Source organism: Archocentrus centrarchus, chromosome 13 (genome assembly GCF_007364275.1).
Source record: "Archocentrus centrarchus isolate MPI-CPG fArcCen1 chromosome 13, fArcCen1, whole genome shotgun sequence".
NCBI lineage: Eukaryota > Metazoa > Chordata > Actinopteri > Cichliformes > Cichlidae > Archocentrus > Archocentrus centrarchus.
Genome location: NC_044358.1, coordinates 3,621,988 through 3,642,093, shown reverse-complemented (window position 1 = coordinate 3,642,093; position 20,106 = coordinate 3,621,988). Strand labels below are relative to the sequence as shown.

The window sequence follows — 20,106 nt, the reverse complement described above, 5'->3', positions numbered from 1 at the left end:
TCTGCTTTTGAGCACGCACTCCTGCAAAAATAAAACCACATTATGTTAACCTTTTGCTAGCTTCAAATCACACACTATATTTTAATCATTTCAGACTTGTGGGCCACCACTCCTGCTGTTATTTTCTCCACTTACATCCTGTTTGAAATGGAAACACATAATGCCGTGGAAGCCAGGCGTCACTCGTGTCCTGGTTTGCTGTGATGAGTCAAACAGAGGACTTTCACAGCTTTGCCTTTGGGATTTTTGTCTTTTACCTTTGGCATGTGTGCATGGTCCATGTTGGACTTAAATTTCAACATGTCCCAGGCTGTGATCACTGGTTTGATTTCTCTGCAGTCCTCATGGGCTTGCAGTCCAGCTGCGTTCTTATAGAGCTCATGACAACAGCTTGTAAACTGTGAGGGGAAAGCTAAGACTCTGAGCCTTGTCGTTTTCTTATTTTACCCTCCTTTTTTGTCAGGCTCTGATGCCGACCAAGGAGCAACTATGAGCTGTGGGATGTTTTTTTATTATTGATAGCCATGTAGGAGTCTTCTATCTCTCTCTCTGTGCTGATGCATAAATATTTAATATGCAGTCAGCTCTTAAAGATGAGGAGATGAGGGGATTTGAAGGGCTGGGGTATTAATTGGAGTCTATGGAGGCCTTGTTGGTGCCGCTGAGTCCCGTCTGGCCTGTGATGTGCACGTTTTGTGTGTGTGTGTAGTCAACAGAAAGGTCATCTTCAGATGTCCCTGTTCGGTGTGTCTAGGTGATGCCTATCAGCCCTTCGTGCACAGCTGCTTCTGTGATAGAGAGCAGTGAGGCAAGTGTGCCTGCAGTGTTAAAGTGGTGTCCCTCAAGGCTCTGCTGCCCTCACATTTACACACATAAACACATACAAGTACGCAAGTTGCACTGGTACAGTTTTATTTATTTATTTTTTTTAAAGCCTAATAGAAGTTATCAGTTATGTGTCTGGCTTGAGAAATGTATTTCCCAGGAATACCAGTGGAGCACTACCACCAGATTAATGCAAAGAAAACTCAACAGTATGGTGGGCATTAGCATGCTGGTCAGTATGTGTTTTTTAAAGAAACAGACACAACATATGCTCATAGTCATGGTCAAATACACCGTTACCCATAGAGGCTGTGGTTTTTTAACACTTAAGCTTCAACAGTCCCCCAGTTAATGCCCATTAAAACCACAGCAGGCTTTGCCGTCTGCTCTCAGCCGCCAAAGGAAGAGACTGATGCTCCACGGGAGAGGGGGACTGATAGTTTATTTAAAAAAAAAAAAAAAAAAAGCAGGTCAAGAAAGATGGTGGGGGAATGAAAGATGCTTTTAAAGGAGATTGAGATAAGGGCCATTAGGTGATGTCGCCTCACTGTCTGTGCGAAGACGCACCCTGTATCGGCGCCTCGGCTCTGCCGAGTTTGTGTCAAATCAAAGTCAAAGCGGACTACAGAGCAAACACCCAGCAGCATGCACTGTCCTCAGCAGCAGCAGCTCACTGGTATCTGAAGCACCAATCACAGCTCCACATGTACTGTTGTCTCCAAGTCAGGCTGTTTCTGTCTGTTTTAGGGAGCATATTAGATTCATGGGTCAGTGTAGCATAACACTCCTGACTTTTTTAGAGCCAGGCTGATGTTTTATTTGAGTTTTTACAGTGGAAACTTCAGGGTTACTGCTGTTTGACTAAACTGGAGCTTTTTTTTTTTTTTTTTTTTTTTTGGAAGGCTCATATTTTCAGAGTTAAAAAGCACATGTTAAATGGGGCCTTAGTCATCTGTTTGTTACCTCCATAATCCAGTGTGGCAGTCTTTTCTTCATGTTAGTGTGTCTGAAATAAAACAAAGCATAAGATGGAAAAAATACGTACCTTATAAAAACAAATATAGGGCATCGCTGCTTAGTCTTTTGAATATTGAACATGGTAAATGAACTAGTTCTTATATAGCGCTTTTCTACTCTAAGTGAGCACTCAAAGTGCTTATACAACATGTTTGCATTCACACAAGCTAACCTAAGCTAAGCGCTTATTGTCTAACATTCACACTCAAACGCTTGCGTCGGAGAGCAACTTGGGGTTCAGTATCTTGCCCAAGGATACATTGGCATGCAGCCCGGAGCAGCTGGGAATCGAACCACCAACCTTCTGATTAGTAGGTGACCTGCTCTACCAACCGAGCCAGAGCCACACGGTCATTCTGGTTTTCCAAGGCTCAAGATGGTATTTTCCAATTGCTTGTCAAACCAACAGTTTAAGTCTAAAATCCAAAGATAGGAATCTCTAATATTTTTATATGATAAATGACAAATGCAAGCTTTGTATAACCTGATGTTTCACTAAACATTTTTTTAATTAAAAGCATATCAGGGAGCCACACTGTCCTTTCAATTTACTACTTTAATTTTACACTGTCAGGGTTTCTATACAAAATAATTTGCATAGAAAATGCACAAGTAATTTCCATTTTGATCTTTCTTTATAAAAAAAAAAAAATTTTTTTGATTTTGCTTGGTTTGGTTTGGAAGATTAATTAGCTCAAGCATAAACTACATTTTTGTTTATCAAATGGTGAGAAATAAGAGGAAAATGCACATACATGTCTTAGGTAAGCTAAAAAAAAGGCTGATTGTTTTAACTACACGCTTTGTGGTTGTAGTTTATTTTGACTCCAGTAGTCTCCAAAAATTTTGCTAATCATTCCTATCTGGTTAAATGTGACAGTGTCCAACCTTTTTATTATGCCTCTTATAAAAGAAAACAACATTTTGAAATTATAACTCATTTTTAAACATTTATATCTTTGTTAGGAAGGCATCTTTAAATATGAACAAAGTAGGGACAAATGGGCTTAAGGCTAAGAGCCACAAACAATGTAGCGATGTTTGAGAGACCTCTTGTTTGCCTTGGTTTTTAAATGGGATTTCCAAGAGTTTGTAAAAAATTTAAGACTGATGCCTCTGGATGGAGAAAATGTGATGGTTGGGGGTCCTTTGGTGGTGATAAAGTGGAAGGTTTGTAGAGGAAAAGGGATCTTCAACAAAGAAAAGTGTTGCAAAATGTTTTAGTCCAATGACATAACCTGTGGAAGCTGCTTGATTGGAGCTGTTATCTTGCCAGGACAATGAACTAAAGCACAGCTTTAAACTATGCAGGAACTATTAAGAGAAGAATCAGTCAGATGGTATTGTGCCTAAAATGGAGTTGCCAGTTGAGTCTCTGGATCTCAACCTTATAGAGCTGTTACTGGAACATCTTGAAGTGGACATGAAACTAGTCCAAATTGTGGTAGACACTTGGAGATCAGATCAGGACTATTTATAATAATGAAATGAAAACTAATTAAAACGTTGAAAATGCCTCACAAGACTTGAGCTGACATTTGTTCTTCTGAAAATGAGATGATGTCATGAGAGGATGTTTTCTTCTGTGGGCAGCATTCAGCATTTTTGCAGCGTTCTGTTGTCACCACCAGTGTGGCTCAGATGTGTAGAGCAGACAACAAGGCAAGAGTGGCAGCACAGAGGTGGCAGGTGGCTTCTTGCCACCAGTCTTGGCGTGATGGTTGCTGTGATATTTTGAGGGTGAATAATTTAAGCCGCAACAACACGTCTCCTCTCACCACTGCGAAATGTGGCTCCTAGCTGCATGTTTCATTAATGCTGTTGCCTCCAATCCCCTTCCATAATTCAGCAGGCACTAGAGGAGCTCTTATGTGTCGCCACATAGCTCACTGACACAGGGGATGTGGGAAAGGAGATAGAGTGAGGCCGGATGCAGAGGAGGTGAAAGATGGAGAGATAGTAAGGGGAGAAAGAGAGGGGAAGTGTAAAAGTGCGAGAAAGACTACAGTTCACTGCTTCTGCCTAGTTGTTTCACCACCCTGTCCCAGTTGGCAGAAGAATCTGGCCCACTTTACTGCGTCACCAGCAGAGGCTGAGCATTGCACCTACCATGCCTAGAAAGGGCCATAAATTATTAACACTGTTGTGCGCTCCTATGTGCTAAATACTGCTCATTCCCATTCATGTTGTATGGGCATCATAACTGTGCTGCTGTAAGATCCCTTGCTGAAATCTAAATGTGGAGGTTAACAAATGAATTCACTTTTAAATGACAGCCTCACTGTCTTTTATAACAACTTGAAGTATAGTTCCTGAGAAAAAAATAAACAGATATTATTGACTAACAGAAAATGTCCACAATATATATATATATATATATATATATATATATATATATATATATATATATATATATATATATATATATATATATGATATAGATGGATTTAAATAATGTGCATGCATCAACTTGTGGCATTTTAATAATACTTTACCCTGTACTTTGTTCACTCAAAGGAAAGAACACATCTCTACAGTGCAGTAGAATTTAATTTTTAGTTTTTAAATCTATCTGGCATATCTAAAAGTTGCCAGCTATTAATTCCAACCGTGTTGAATGGGCAAGCCTCAGCCCCTACCTGTTTTTATTTTTCTTAAATTAGTTTTAGCACAGAATTCTGAATGGAGATTTGAATTTTATCCTTTAGACTGATGTTTTATAGCTAAGGCCACTCTGACAGCTAAACACCAGGTCTTTAGATGATGTTCCTAAATTATTCACGATGGTGCTCATGTCTGTCATTTTTGTGGCTGCAGTTTCTGTGTTGAGTATCTAGCACTCTCTTGGTTGAAGGTGTTTGCTGAAGGTGTTGAAGATTTGTGTGGCTGCACAGTAAAATGGTCATTTTCACACCTGCAGCCATGCAGTTTGACTTATCGCTGTGATATGTAAGGGAGTATATGAATGGGACAGAAGAAGCACCAACAGAAACTTCTCAAACATGCATGAATAACTATTCATACTAACCCATTTATAAATACTTATGTTCGGTCCCTTCCCTGAACCCCCGGTATTAGCATTGGGTTGTTTCAGGTTGTGAATTATTCTCCAATTCCAAAGAATTCGTGACACTGTGTAAACTGTAAATCAGAACAGAATGCAATAATTTGCAAATCATTTAAATGCTAATCAATTGAAAATAGTACAAAGACAATATATACAAGGTTGCAGCTAACAAAATGTGACGTGTGTGTGTGTTGTGTGTACGTGCATAATTTTGGGCTCTTAATGATTTCTGTTCTGTACTTTTTCCAGGTTGGGATGATTATACAGCATACATGTTTAGTGACTTTAAAAAACAAGAATTGCATAAGTTTGAATTTATTTTGGATTTTCTGTAATTCACAGAGGGTCAAAAATATACTTACAGGCCCAAATATATACTTAAACTCAAATCTTTTATTAAGTAGTGCTTAAGGTTCTACAAGCCTGTTAACTTCTTGTTAGTTATTGTGATTGACTACAAGTGATAGTAGGGCTGCTCGATAATGCAAAAAAAATCATAATCATGATTATTTTGGTCAGTATTGAAAACACTGCATTTATTGCACTTAAAGAACAGAGGATACTTTGAAATCTATTGCATTTCTGCAGTCTCTTGACAAATACTAACTTGAAAATTTAAAAAAACTATATAAATAAAAATAATAAATAATAAAAAAAATAAAAAAATAGAAAGGTAATGCCAGTTATCACGACTAATAATACTAGGAAGAAATAGGACCAAGTTATTTAGACCAAATAAATTTGCTTACATTTTACAGATCCTGTGTATGTATTCACAAGGTTTGGTGTTAACTTTGGGAGGGACTTAAGTCCAATTGGTTTGCAGGGCGGGGCAATCAGGGTTTGGTGTGGTGCAAATTACACCCACGGAGCGAATATCGGTAGGGACATCTCCCTGCCGTCCCTTGCCAATCATGCCCTGTGATTGGTAGGGACATATTAACAACATAGCATCACACAGTTGAAACAGATTTGTCAGCTCCACATCCAAGTTGTGAATCTATTATGCCACCACAATGTTGTATCATCAGTGCTGTATCAAACTGCACCTGTATTTTCTTGGCCCCTCAGGTGGAGAAAGGGGCTTACTTCTTATTTAACTTCTGCATGGTGATGTTGATGCCTTGCCAAGGCAACTGTCTTTAATTTCTCTCTCTCTGCATGAGCCTTTTGCTCATGCAGATGGTTTGCAGTAGAGCTTGGCCTGCCGGTCTGTACATTGGGAGACTACTACCCCTTTGAAAATCCCATAATCTCACGATGAGTTAATGATCATCATGTGTTACTGGAAATTGATCAGTTTATAGATGTTGGAATAGAAGTCACAAATCCTTATAAGTAGCCCAGATTGTTCCATGACTTCAGTATTCACCAAATACCTTTATTTTGAAAGGCATTTTATGTTATTCATTGGTAAAAATACAAACACCAACCTTTTGTGTAGTGAGTATAAAACACTGTCACATTCTGTCACATCAGTTTTATCAGTAAGAACATTTTACCTCCATACTTATCTCCTTGTGGAATCACCTCCTTTCCAAGTGCAGCCTGGCAGATAATGGCTGTTTTGTTTAGTGGTAGATCAGCCTAAAGTACATAACCTGAATTATTCATTTCCCACTTAAGATTGCACTGGAAAGCAGTTCCAGGGCAAACAGTTTGCTGAGTTGAAGACGCACGTAAGGGGGGTCCTTGTTGATGTAACACTGCATATTTAGTGAATGAGTCATGTTTTATTGATGCAAACGGTCTGACCTCACTTGCTTTAGGAGGCACCAACCTGATGAAATCTTTCCCATGCTTCATTTCACTACTATGGGGCAATCACACTGGCTTGCAAAAGTATATCAGCACTCCCCTGCTGTCTCAGTTGCTTTTGTTGTTTTCCCCAGTACTGCACATAACCCGAAAAGTAAACTGTTCCACTCTGTGTCTTGTTTTGAGGAACACTTGAGTTGGTTTTTTGCTCAGATAAACAAAACAGGTTTATTGATGGGGAGAACATGTCTGCAAATATTCTCCACAGATGAGGCCTTTCGTCTGAAGGCCTCATCCAGCTTGAGCTTTACAATTTGACGCTATTGCCTGTTGAGAAGTTTTTTGCTGACTACGAGGAGAACTTTTATTTGACCCTTCTAACACATTTCCAAGCCAGTGAAGCGTCTTTCTGGTTGTGAAGCCATGCTTATTCAAGGATATAATCTGCACAGGACCGACATGAGTGGGGCTAGGATGAGGGCTTTTAGATCAATGTGCCTCCCCTGAGAGCTGCTGACTTTTTGCACTAACAATAGTACAGCAACAGTGATTTTTATTGCAGAGCAGGTTTTAAACACATCAGCTCTCTGCCAAGTTGAAGTCAAGGGAGGAAATTCAGGCAGTTAAGGACATAGGATGAAACTCGGGCACTTAATTGCTTTTCTTCTGACAAGGTTGTTTAAGTCTTCAAAGTGTCTTTAATGTTTTACATAGTGTATAGTGTGACTGAAGATGGTGACTTGCTTCTTTGCAGGTTGCATCACACCTACCATCTGGGGATTTATCAGTGACCTGGTGACAAGATAGTATAGAATTTTATTTATTTACTTACTTAGATATGCATGTATGTATGAGCCAAAAGTGACCAGATTTTGAACAAGAGGGTGGGATTATCTGAAAAGGCTAGCTTGGCTACCAACTTGCAACACATTTTTTTAAGGTGATCAAATATTTACTTTTCCATGTACGAGGTTATTGTTAGTCACAAGCATCAGTATGATGGTGCACTGCAGAACAATGAACACATAATTACTAGCTGACCACAGAGTGCTTGTTGCTTCTTCTGTATGATATGCTGTACTGTTGTAGTTGTGATGTGCTTGATCATTGTGCATCTCCTTGTCTGCAGCTGACTGCACTACTAGAGCATTTCAAATGAAGCCTTGTGTTCAGTTATTTGTATAGTTTGTCTTTGAAACATTTTGAATTTGAGAAAGAGGGATTTTACCATGAGGACCTTTTTGTTTTGTATTTTAAAAAAAGACCTAATTGTGGGGAGAGAACTAAATTAGCTTGAGAAGAAAATAATCATGAACAATCACATTGTTAATGTTTGCTAAAGTTTTATTTTTAAAAAATCTATAAAAATCATAGGTTTTTATACAATTCAGTCAAATTCATAAATGTTAGCCTTGTGGCCAATATTTCTCCAGCCCTTCAGTAGTTGTTGGAGATGTCTCATTGATTGTATGGTGTAAAGTTTGACTTAATAATTCGTCAGAACACTCACCAGACTGAGTTTGACTATTTATGTCAGGGAATACAGATTTTTGTATGCAGCTTTTCAGTCCAATTGTTTTTGAGCTATTTCAATGTAGATGTATTATCATTTGCATAGAACTATGGCCTTATTTTCATCAATCAATCTTAAATCTATCAAGATATGATTGAAGTATAGAGTTAATTAACTGTTTAGGTTTTATAGTGATTTTTATACATAGGGCCCCAATTTCAGAGTCTCTCAAGGAATTGGATAAAACTAACATAATTTTAAATATAAATATTGTTCTTAATACTTTGATGAAAATCCTTTTCAGTCACTGACTGCCTGAAGGTTAGAACCCATGGACACCACCAAATGCTGAATATACCTTTTCTCTGCGTTAAGAAAGTCTTGCTTTGCTTTTGCAGTGTGGCCATTATCCATTTACACCGTGACGCACCATCTAATCAGTTTTGCAGCATTTGGCTGAATCCGAGTAGAGTATAGCCATATACACTTCAGAATTCATTTCTGCTATGCATGGGCTATTTATATATAAGTAGGTCCATAAATTATATGACAGTGACATAGTTTTTATAATTTTGCCTTTGAGTATAACCAATGGTTTGCACCTTGTTGTAAACTCTGTATTTCCATTCATGAAGGTGCTGCTTGCCAATTGTAGACTTTGACAATGATACTCTTACCTCCTCAAGAATGTTCTTGACTCTGCTGGATGTTATAAAGGGAACCAAGGAAAGTATTCTGTGATCACTCATTTTACTGTCTTGTGGTCCTTCAGATATTTTGGAGCTGACTAGTGCATTCCTTCCTTTTAAGAATGCACCAGATCATTGATTTGGCTGCTCCTAAAGTTTTTGCAATCTCTCTGATAGGTTTATTTAGTTTTTTCAGTCTATGATGGCCCCTTGCTTTGCAGTAACATCTCTTTGAATCTTATTTTGAGAATTCCAGGCAAAATGTGTAAGTTAAACTCCAGATCTTTTATCTGCTTAATTTGTCAGGGACAAGCCTACACCTGGCCATAAACCTGTATATCATGGGACATTATATATAGAAATGCCTGTAATTTGTAAAAAAGTAAATGCAATACTTTTTGTGAAACCTCTTGAATCAAAGCTGAAAGTCTGCAGTTCAGTCATATCTTGAGTGTTTGATTTAAAATCAGCTGTGGTGGTGTAAGGAGGCAAAATTATAAAAATTGGCCATTGTTCAAAAATGTATGGACCATTTATCGCCTGTTTTTTGATCAGATGCTGGACAAGCTGAGAGACCGATGGATCAACACTGGTCTCTGGGAGAAGCTAGAACAGCAGAAAACTGTGATCACAGAGCCCCGTGGTGGTGGCAAGGGAGATTTTGACAAGCTGCTTCAGACATACTACAATGCCATCAAATACTGTGAGGAAAGAGGTGAGACTGATACACATTGTTACATTGACTTTGGACCAGCTTTTGTTTTCTGGTGACTTGATATACATCATTTATTATAGAATTCAGAATTTAGCTGTGTATTGCTCTTCATTTACTAAGTTTTTGTACCTCTGTCAACAACAATTTTAATGACAAATTAACCAATGACCAGTGACAGGCGAGATGAATAACATGGGTTATTTCATTACAAAGGCACTTGTCAAGGGGTGGGATTTACTACTGAGATATGAAAAATGACTTTGACAAGAGCCAAATGGTGAAATGGTGTCACACCTCATGCAGTGTTTTTTTTTCCTACCAAAATTTTTTTAAGAAAGGGTCGTGGCCATCCAAGGCAGATTAAGGGGATTTGAGAACACAAGCGGTCTGATTTCACAGAAGAAATTTTCACAACAGCTGCAGATCTGATAAAACAATTACTAAATCAATCATCGACCTACAACCTTGGGTTTCCTGGTCCCTCATGCATTTATGAACACCCTTATGCTCGAACATGATGTTCGTAATGGGCAAACTGTGCTTAGCACAGAAGTCCAATAACACAGTCCACAGTCCTGGGATGGATTGAGTTAACAAAAAGAAGAGTTTAAGGTGTTGAATTGGCCTCCAAGTTCTCCAGATTTTTTAGATGCACTGGTTAAAAAAAAAGTCCAATCCCTTGAGTCTCTGCCTCGCAAAATGTTTGCACCCATATACCAGACCAGATGTTTACACCAGACCCAAGCCATAGAGGCTTGGGTCTGGTGCAAACATCTTCATAGCAGTAGCAGGGAGCCTAGAGCCAGCTTGATATGAGTCAGTTGATATTATCGGCTGATATTGCCCCATTAGCTTTGGACACACTGGCCAATTCATTGCCTTCCTAATACCAGGTTGGACACTTTTTTGCCTTCAGAAGTGACTTACTTTATGGCACAGATTCCAGCAAGGTGTTGGAAATATTCTTCAGCAATTTTAATCCATCAGAGCATCACACGGTTGCTGCATATTTGTCAGCTGCACAATCATGATGCAAATATCCTGTTCCACCACAAAGGTCCTCTGTTGGATTGACATGAAGTGAATTGAATGTGGATTCCAGTTGAGTACAGTAAACTCATTGTCATGTTCAAGAAACCAGTTTGAGAAGATTTGAGGTTTGTGACATGGCATATTATCCTGCTGGAAGCAGCCATGTCATAAAGCTCAAACTGGTTTCGAGAATGAGTTCAATGTACTCAAAAGGGATGGGCATGATTAGCAACAGGTGGGCTGTGGCATTTAAATGATGGTTAGTTGGTATTAAGGGGAACAAAGTATGGCAAGAAAATATCGTCCACATCATTACACCACTACCAGTATGAACGGTTGATACATTCCAGGATGCTTATCCATGTTTTCATGTCGATTAGATGAGACCAGGCAGTGTTTTTCCAATCTTCTGTCTTCTAATTTTGGCGAGCTTGTGAAAATTGTAGCCTCAGTTTCCTGTTCATAGCTGACAGGTCTCGCTGCTGTAGTCCGTCTGTTTCAAGGTTCGACGTGTTGTGCATTCAAAGATGCTTTTCTGCATATCTTGGTAGAAACGGGCAGTTATTTGAGTTGCTGTTGGGTTCCCATCAGCAGTCTGACCATTGTGATGCTCAGTTTAAACTTCAGCAGATCATCTTGACCATGTCAACATACCTAAATACCTTTGGTTGCTGCCATATGACTAGTTGATGAGAAATTTGTGTGCCTAAGGAAGTGGCTGGTGATTATATAGTGGTAGTTGCGTACATGTTACATGAGAAGGACGAACACAGTTTTCGACAGGTGGTTTTAATATTTTGGCTCCTTGTGTCTGTATGTCATTTCTTTGGTTTAGATGGTGCACTGCTGATTGCTGTGTGTAGGGGTAAGGTGAGTGAAGGGCTAGATTTTACAGATGACAACGCCAGGGCAGTAGTCACCATTGGAATTCCCTTCCCGAACTTTAAAGACCTCCAGGTAAGTAGAATCCCAATAGCACATATTCTAGAGCAGTAGTTGTTGCTGTACATGCTGAAGAGGTGGGCAGGAGCAGAGGTTCTGCTGTTCTGTCTGTAAACACAATAGCTCGAGAAGTTTTGAATGAATTGTGATAAAAACTTTGTAGAGGTGTGGAGTGGGGTCCTGTTAACAGTCCACTGAAATTGAACTTACATCCACCAAGGTCTTCAAGGTCAACTTAATGATTTATTGGTTGAAAACTGACAAAAAAGCCTCATAACGTAGAAACTATGATTCTTACAAGTGTGATGTCTATTGTCAACGTATAGAAAGTGCCATATAACAATTTAAAGTATCATGTCACATTTGACCTCTGACCTCTCCCTCAAGGTCAATAGATTCATCTGAAGGTCAAAGTGATAATAATGCTATATAGAGCTATTTATTAAAACTATGTTTCTTAAAGTCTGACAACATATGGGCATAGGTGCTCTACATAAAATTCTACTGCCATTGTTTGTATTGGCAACATTTAGGAAATGATACTGGTATATGGGTGTTTTAAATATCACATTATAGTTTGCATTCATATATCATGTCACACTTGATCTCTGATCTCACTTTCACATTTGACATCTGCCTTTTTTCAGGTTGACCCCAAAATGTGTTCTATCTTTAAATAAACTAGTGTCAAGAGAAAGAGAATGAGCTGCCTAGTTAGTTAGAAATATACTGTAGTATAATATTTTGTAAGCTCAAGTTATTCATGTCTAGTTATTTACAAATCAGTACCCATTATCCATTACCTACTCCTATATGGAATCAAAGTAAACATCTGTCATGTTACCGTTAACTGATTTTTACTGCACTACAAACTTCTTTAAAGTACTTTTAAAAAGAACAAAGAAAATAAAATGAATACATACAAAATATAATACTATTCCCTTGAAAGTAAATACTGCCCAGAGTCTGTGGTGTCTTGGCAGAGGTTTGTATTCTCAGAGTGCTTCTTGTTTGTAAAAAAAATCAAGGCTTTGGTAACATGATGTAGGTTGAAATCTGCTTAGTTTCCAAGCAATGCCTTCTTCACTTCTTTATTTTTTTCGCCTCCAGTATTGAACACTAGGACCCCATTAAAACAAAAATATATCTCACAGTCATAACACATTCACATTCACGCTCACACAAACCCACACCAAATAAGAGCATCCCTTTTTGGTGATCCATGAAAAAAATCCCAAAGCGATGTTGCCGTGTCTGCCCCATCCTTAGCAGATAAAGTTGACCTTTAAGTTTGAGTCCCCACCTCTCCTCCTGCCTCCCACTGCACCTCCCCTTGACTCCTTCTGATCATCCTGTCAGAGCATGATGAAGCTTTCACTAACCTTTTCTGTCAGTGTAGAAAGATGTATGGGTGATTGAGGCTTCCTAGACCTTTTCACCTTTGACTTTCACCTTAGCTGTCAGTTTCACCTCTGTCAGCTCTCAGGGCATTAAGTCTTCTAGTTCCCTGATTTTCTGTGTATTAGCATTAAAGATGTGGATCCAAGAGGCCCCTCCCTATCGGATAGTTGCCAGGAACATTCTTGGTTCACATAATCATTTGTACTCAATGCTGCATTGGTTCCTATTGCTCATTTATATACACCTACAGTACCATATTGTTCAGGGAGAGCATTGCCTGGATTTCTGTGGTCAGTGGTTTATGCACAATTTTAAAATCCTTATAAATTGCTGAATTATAATCATTGTTCAAGCAGTTTGATTTGTTATATATTTAATATTATACAGGATACTTAACTGTGAGTGTGTGATTGACTGCCTGTGAATGGCTAAATGTAGCTTACTATAAAAAATCACTATGCAAGTACCAGTCCATTTAGTCCATTTTACCTGTATTACTTTTTGCTTATTTTTGATTTATTTTTTGACTTACTTAGAACATCAAGTGAAAAAAAAGTCTATCTTCTTTTTCCCCTGAATTGGTCAGAACACAAAATCAGACCCCAACCACAAGTAACATGGCAGGTAAGCATCTCAAAAGCCCAAATGTGGCATCTACAAGTACACACTACATGGACAACAGTAGTGGGCCACCTACACATAACACCTAGTTGCTTGGCTGTGGAAACTCATGCCCTGAAGCTCCAAGTGCACAGTTTTTGTGCTGATGTTATTATCAGAGGAGGTTTAGAACTCTGTAGTTATTGAGTCAGCAGACTCTGTAACTGTCCTGGGTCTGTCACTTTGTGGCTGATGGTTCTTAAAAGTTTCCACTTCACAATAATACCTCTTACAACTGATTGTGGGATTTCTAGAAGGGTAGAAAGCTGGCATCCGTACCACTCTCAGATTCAGTGAGCTCTTTAGAATGACTCATTGTTTCACAAATGTTTGTACATGCAGCCTGCATGTATCAGTGCTTGATTTTATACTTCAAATGGCTATATTTTGTTCAGTTTTGTTATGGCTTGGTTTTTGGTTGTATTACATCATATAGTGTTATTTTATTCATTAGACTGAAGCTGTTATGGAAGAAATACATTAAAAGCCTCATGAAAGGGATTTTTTGGTATAAGAGATGGGGAAAAAAATAGGAGCTGAGTGGATGAAACATAACTCCATGGGGAGGGTTAAAAAAGCCTAGTTAAGGTTGAGGCGGAGCTGACAAAGCATTAAGTCACTGCATTTATAATGACACATTCTGTGCATCAACACACTTTATTTGTAATATGTGCAGAGCTCAGTAGAAGGCTTGCCGTCTTCTGTCATCTCTTGCCATAATTGTGACTCCTGCATGATCGGGTGGGTGACTACTGACACTTTCACTGCCAAAAGTGGTAGAACGTCACTGTCCTTCACTTTTTCACAGTTGTTATTACAGTTTTTTCCTAAATGGTTGAATTTTACTCAGGCTAGGCACATTAAAATTACTTGCTAGCTGCTATTGCAACATATGTACCACTAAAAACTAGTTCATTTTTATTAGTCCCAGATTTATAGAACAAAGTGGGACTATAAATTAGGGCCTGTCTGATAAAAGTCATAAATATATTTGAAAAGACTGGCTTTCAGAGGGAATTTAAGACAACATCCCCCCCAAAGGTTTTATTTATTGTGGACATATCTGATGGAATTTAATAGATTCTAGAACTAACTTTTAGCAGCAGTAATTTTTTTCTGTATGTATCACCTTGATTATTTTCTTTTTCAGCCATCCTTTTATAGATTTGCTGCTGTTCTTGGGATCATTGTCCAGTTGCATGACCCAAATTTGGGCCAAGCTTCAGCTATTGTACATATGACTCTAGAACACCTTGGTACACAGAGGAGTTCATGGTCAACAAGGTGCCCAAGTCTTACAGATGCAAAACAAGCCTAAACCTCCACGACTGTGCTGACACTTTTGTATGAGGTGTTTGTGCTGATATGCTGTTTGGTTTTGGTCAAACATGTTACTGTGCATTATAGCCAGATATTTCCACTTTGGTCTTGTCTGTCTAAAGGACATTGTTCCAGATGTCTTACTTTGTTTAGATGCAACTTTGCAAGCCTAAACTGTGCTGTCTTATGCTTCCTCCTGACAACACTTTCAAACAAGCCATACTTGCGCAGTCTTTTTTTTAAAAATTGTATTGTCATGAACTTTAACTTTTTTTTTTTTTTCTTTCAGTTTCTCTGAGTATTGCTCAGTCTGACCTTAGGATGAATTTACACTCAAACTGCGTCCAAACGTTTGAGTGGTACTGTACCTCAGTACTCCAGACCAACAAACTGCCAAAGCTGCTATTGTACTTGACTGTACTAGTACTAATGCTGTTGCTGAAATAGCTGCAAAGAAATCTTTATCTTTAAAACGGTACAATTCTGCTTATTACACTGGTACACAGAAAAGTATGTCAGTGTACAATTGGCTCCTATTGAGACAATCTATTCCAATCAGTTCAATTAATATTGTTTCACTTGAAGCGTTTCCTGTCAGCTGCTCTTCACATGTGATGTGTGTTTGTGAGCAGTTTGTGTGCATTCTACAGTAAGTGAGACCGAGCACGTAGTGTAACTGTGCGTAAAGGCAGCATGCAATAAAGACACACTGAATAAGACAAGTGCAAAAAAAATTGGTGAATAATGTTAATACAGTTTATATTTTTTTATGTATCATAGTCACATTGTCATTTACTTTGCTTTCTAATTAGTTGTTTGCACATTCCCCTTCTTGTCCTGAGTCAGACAGCTCTAATCTTCTTCCACTAATAATTTTGATGTGTAGATGATGGTCTAAATAACTGCCTCACAAGCTGATCATGTGATCTTGTCTTTCTCATTAAAATATATTCTCACAGATTTTATGAGAGCTTTCCTATAATACCTTACAAGATACCCTGCATTATAGTTTACTTTAATACCCAGGAGTAATACTGCTTCTTTTTCCCACAGTGGTAATGTTTGTGGATTTATTTACACCTTTCATGTATTAGCACATGATCATATTTACCCGGTATGTCTCACAGTGAAACTCCCTTAATGCACACAGGCTCACATCCACATATGTAACATGTTCTTACATTGTCACACCATGCTGTAGTGCTGACGTGTGCATTCTCTTAAAGGCACACATTGACCCAGACATATTAACTCATTCATTCTGCTGTCACACGACAGCACCCCATTGCTAGGATAAGAGGTGTAAGCCCAGCCTCTCTCTCTTTAAACCACTCCAGCACTCTCGGTGCCTGCACGACCTGCATTCCCAGACAGGCATAACCTATAGAGGCTACAACCTAAGCACAGAGCATGGCATTTTACTGGTCTGTTGTGTTATTGTGACAAAGATCAAAGGTTGAACTTGAAAAGTTCTCTGCAGAGAGAGGCTTGCTAAAGGTGGTATAACATTTATGCTGAGTTTTTCCAATAGCATGTTTTTATAGTGAACAGTCACATCCTGCGTGAGTAAGTCAAACAATAAGTAGCTTTAACAAGCAATAAAAAGACACTTACAACTGATAAGGCATCTCTCTCAGTTTAATGAAGGAGTGAGCTAACCTCTGTGGTTGCCCTTTGTTGAAGACACAAGAATTTTAATTCTGTGCCTTCAACCATTTAAAACAAATGGATAATGGGGATTTTAGAGGAATGTTGAAGAGTTCATGGAAGGCATCAAGAGTAGGCGATGATGGATGCTCCAGGCACACACGACACTGTACCATATGGCTTTGTCATCAGTAGTTGAAGGAATGCTACATAACACATGATTACCATTTGTATTATCCTTGTCAGCACAGGAGGCTAACCTTAGAAAAACTTCCATGTTTAATCTTCTTAGATGTTCTTTTTTTCTTAGTTCTTGTTCAACCCATTTCACACACCTTATGATGTTGTTGAGTAGTGTTTAGAATTATATACTATTGGAGAAACAATATCAAAACAATAAGAGTTACAACCATTTAACTTACATTTTCCTGCCTTGTCCAACTTACTTTTTTTTTTGGTTGGATAAACAGCTCTCAAATGTCTAATGCTGTTTAAGCAACCACGGCTATCTGAACAAATAAGTCTATGAACCCAGCCATGGATTCATTAACAGCCGTCCTTGACCATTTTTATTATCCTCCTGTGTTAAAAAAAAAAGTGGAAGGCTATTGTTGTCATACCGTCTGTCTGTCCATCTGTCGGAGCATCTCTTCATGAGGTTTTACCTTTTTGGTCTATAAACTCCAAAACCAAAAGGTGTTAAGCCATGAAATGTTACTCTTCAAAGATGTGTAACACAATATTCATATTTCTGGTGGTTTAGTATCCTTTGGACACTTTGGCTGTATTTATCTTAAGTGGAGTGTAAACAACATAGAGGATTTCAGGCTGCTAATGCTATGATAATATATGCTAATGATATACAGCCTCTTTCACATTCCTGATTGGCTTAGCCCAATCATGTGATCATATTGTGCTCTGCCTGTGTAGATTCACAATCATCCAGGTCATGATAGTCTCAAGAGCTTGAAATAGGCGACTTTCAGTTTCTTTGAGGTCGTTTCACCTCTTATCCAAGATGTTTCTTCGGTTCTAAAATGGACTCAGCTGTACTGCACCTTAAATATAAAGGATGCTCTTTTGAGAATGCCAGTGTTCACATTTTGGACTGGGAAGATGGTTTGAAAGAGGAGAAAAATAAGCCATCTGTGTCCACTGTGAGTGGCCATCATTCACAGTGGACACAGTGTCATCAGTAGTTGTCATGCACCTAAAATGCAGTCTTGAGATCTCTTCCTAGGTCCCTCGTCCCCCACTCACAACCTACTTCAGGTAACCTCAGAAGGCCACAGGGTGGGGCACAGTCTCACGGTGGTTTCACATGAAATTAACCTGTAATGCCAACTTCTGATTGGCTGAGTGTTGTCTAACATTTTGGTCAGGGATGGCCATAAATAACACATATGATGACTCATGATTGAGCAATATTAAAGCCATACCTACTACTCAGCAATATTGCTTAAACAACATGGCTGCATTATGTTTTGTACATGGTTGCCATATGAATAGAGTGATGTTATACATAATGCATTTCTATCAGCAGATTAATTAGTATGGGTGCATTATGTAGTCATATTTCTGTACGAGTATAATATGATGTGAGTACCTTGTAAGTATGCATTAGGTCTGGCTTATTGTCATAGATTATATGAATAGAAAGGCATTATGTAGTATACATCCTTGTACAAGAGTGCAGTATGTACTTTGTCTAATTTGTTAACCACTGACATTTTTGTGACTGTTTTAGGATGTGGTTACAAACAAGCATTTGTAGAAATGTTAAAGATAATCACAGAATATCAGTCTCTTACAGCATGCTTAAAATTGTTTTGATTTCATGAGTAATGTTTATATTGAAAACATATTTTTACTGCAACATGTATGATATCTTGACTAAAAGTATTTGGATAAAAGTTTAAGGCAAGGCCTCCAAATTGGTGCAAAATAGTTTTGCAGAAGGTAATCAGATGTCTGCTGAAGGGTTTTCTGTTATGAAATCTGGCTGTAATGTTATCCTGACTTCTACATTTATTTTATACTTTGGCTTTAAAATTACATTTATTTGTCAGCTAATCCTGTCAGCCCAGCACCTCTAGTTCTTAATGAATTCATCTAAATCTTAAACAAAGCCACCAGGTGTAGTAAAGTGCGGGCTCTAGTGTCATTTTCTTTCTTAAATTACCCCATTTAATCAGTAAATGGATATTAACACTCAAAGAAATAAATGTTTGTCCAATTAGATTACAGAGGTCACTCGCCAGTTCCACCTTGTCATCCATATGTCCATGCCCACTTCCTTTATATACAGTGTGTGGTGTATTTTGGTCAGGATTAAAAAGCTTTGAGGTTTGATACCAGGGTTGCAGCCAGCACCATCAGAGTGAAATTTAATTGAAGCAGTTTTGAGATCTGGTCAAGGCAGTAGTCAGATTTAAATCAAGACTGACTTATTAAAGTGGATGTAGCTGAGAGAGACTACAAATGAGACCTTTAGTTAATGCTTAGACAGGCTGGATTCAGCCTGTCATGGGTCTCCGGCCCACGAGACTCATCTTTGTCTCATGGGCCGGAACCTCCATGAAACAGAGATGAGTCTGAGTCTTGAGCATCAGCCTGAGACAAAATTTTGTTCTGACTTTGGACTTGTCTTAATCTCACAAGTGTTATGACATTTTTTGGTCAAAATCAGCTAGAATCACGTTCTACAGCTCATTCATACAATTTACCAACTTGAACTTAAGCATGAACTTAGCGAGCCTGAACCTTGTTTTAATCTAGCAGCTTGACTTTACTAGTCTCAGATGTTTACTTTTGAGAGGAACAATTAAAGAATAACTAGGGCTGTATGCAGCTCTGTTGTGAGCTGATCCATGAGCAGATTGGAAAGGAGTGTGATAGGCTGATGTCCTAGTCTGATGTCCTGAGTGTGGGCACGCACACACGCATACACACACATACACACGGACACTGTCGGAGACAAGCCACTCAGCTGTCAGCTCAGCCACATGTGGCAGATGAGGCGCTCAGCAATCTCAGTGACAGGCACAAGATGTCCTGGACTGCCAGGGGCGTGCACACTGACACTGACGCGCATACACACACCCTGCGTAAAATGTAGCTCAAACAGATGCGAATCATGCCTAGTGGTCAAATATATGTTTTTAGGGATGAACAGGTTGCTGTAGAGGACAAGGCGAAAGCAGGCGAGCGATCTCTTGACATTTTAACTAATCCCTTCTAGCTTGTGGTTTCTTGCACATTTGTAAGATTTGCTAGCAGCCAGAATTGGCTTTTTCACATATGCAACCTGTCATGTTCGATTGGACGATGACATGGTAGAGACCAGGGATGTGATGGCTCGAACACTGAAATGGACTGTGATTGGATTTAGATGACACCACCGGCTCGAGGCTACTGGCTGTTCTCTGGGTTTAGAAGTGGATTCTTTAACTGCTCTGGTGTCTCATATATTGGCAAACCTCTCACCGTGAAGCCGGCAGCATTTTCAGGACTTCTGTGA

General features: G+C 38.8%; 1 protein-coding gene across 3 annotated transcripts in view; it reads left to right on the top strand.

Annotated features, from left to right (window-relative positions):
• brip1 (BRCA1 interacting helicase 1) overlaps positions 1–20,106 on the top strand; it is a 50,990-nt gene that overhangs the window by 24,991 nt on the left and 5,893 nt on the right. For all 3 annotated transcript variants that reach the window (XM_030743485.1, XM_030743483.1, XM_030743484.1), the window contains exons 15-16: positions 9,425–9,584; positions 11,452–11,573. In XM_030743485.1, coding sequence (XP_030599345.1) covers positions 9,425–9,584; positions 11,452–11,573 — 282 coding nt within the window. The remainder of the gene's footprint in view (positions 1–9,424; positions 9,585–11,451; positions 11,574–20,106) is intronic.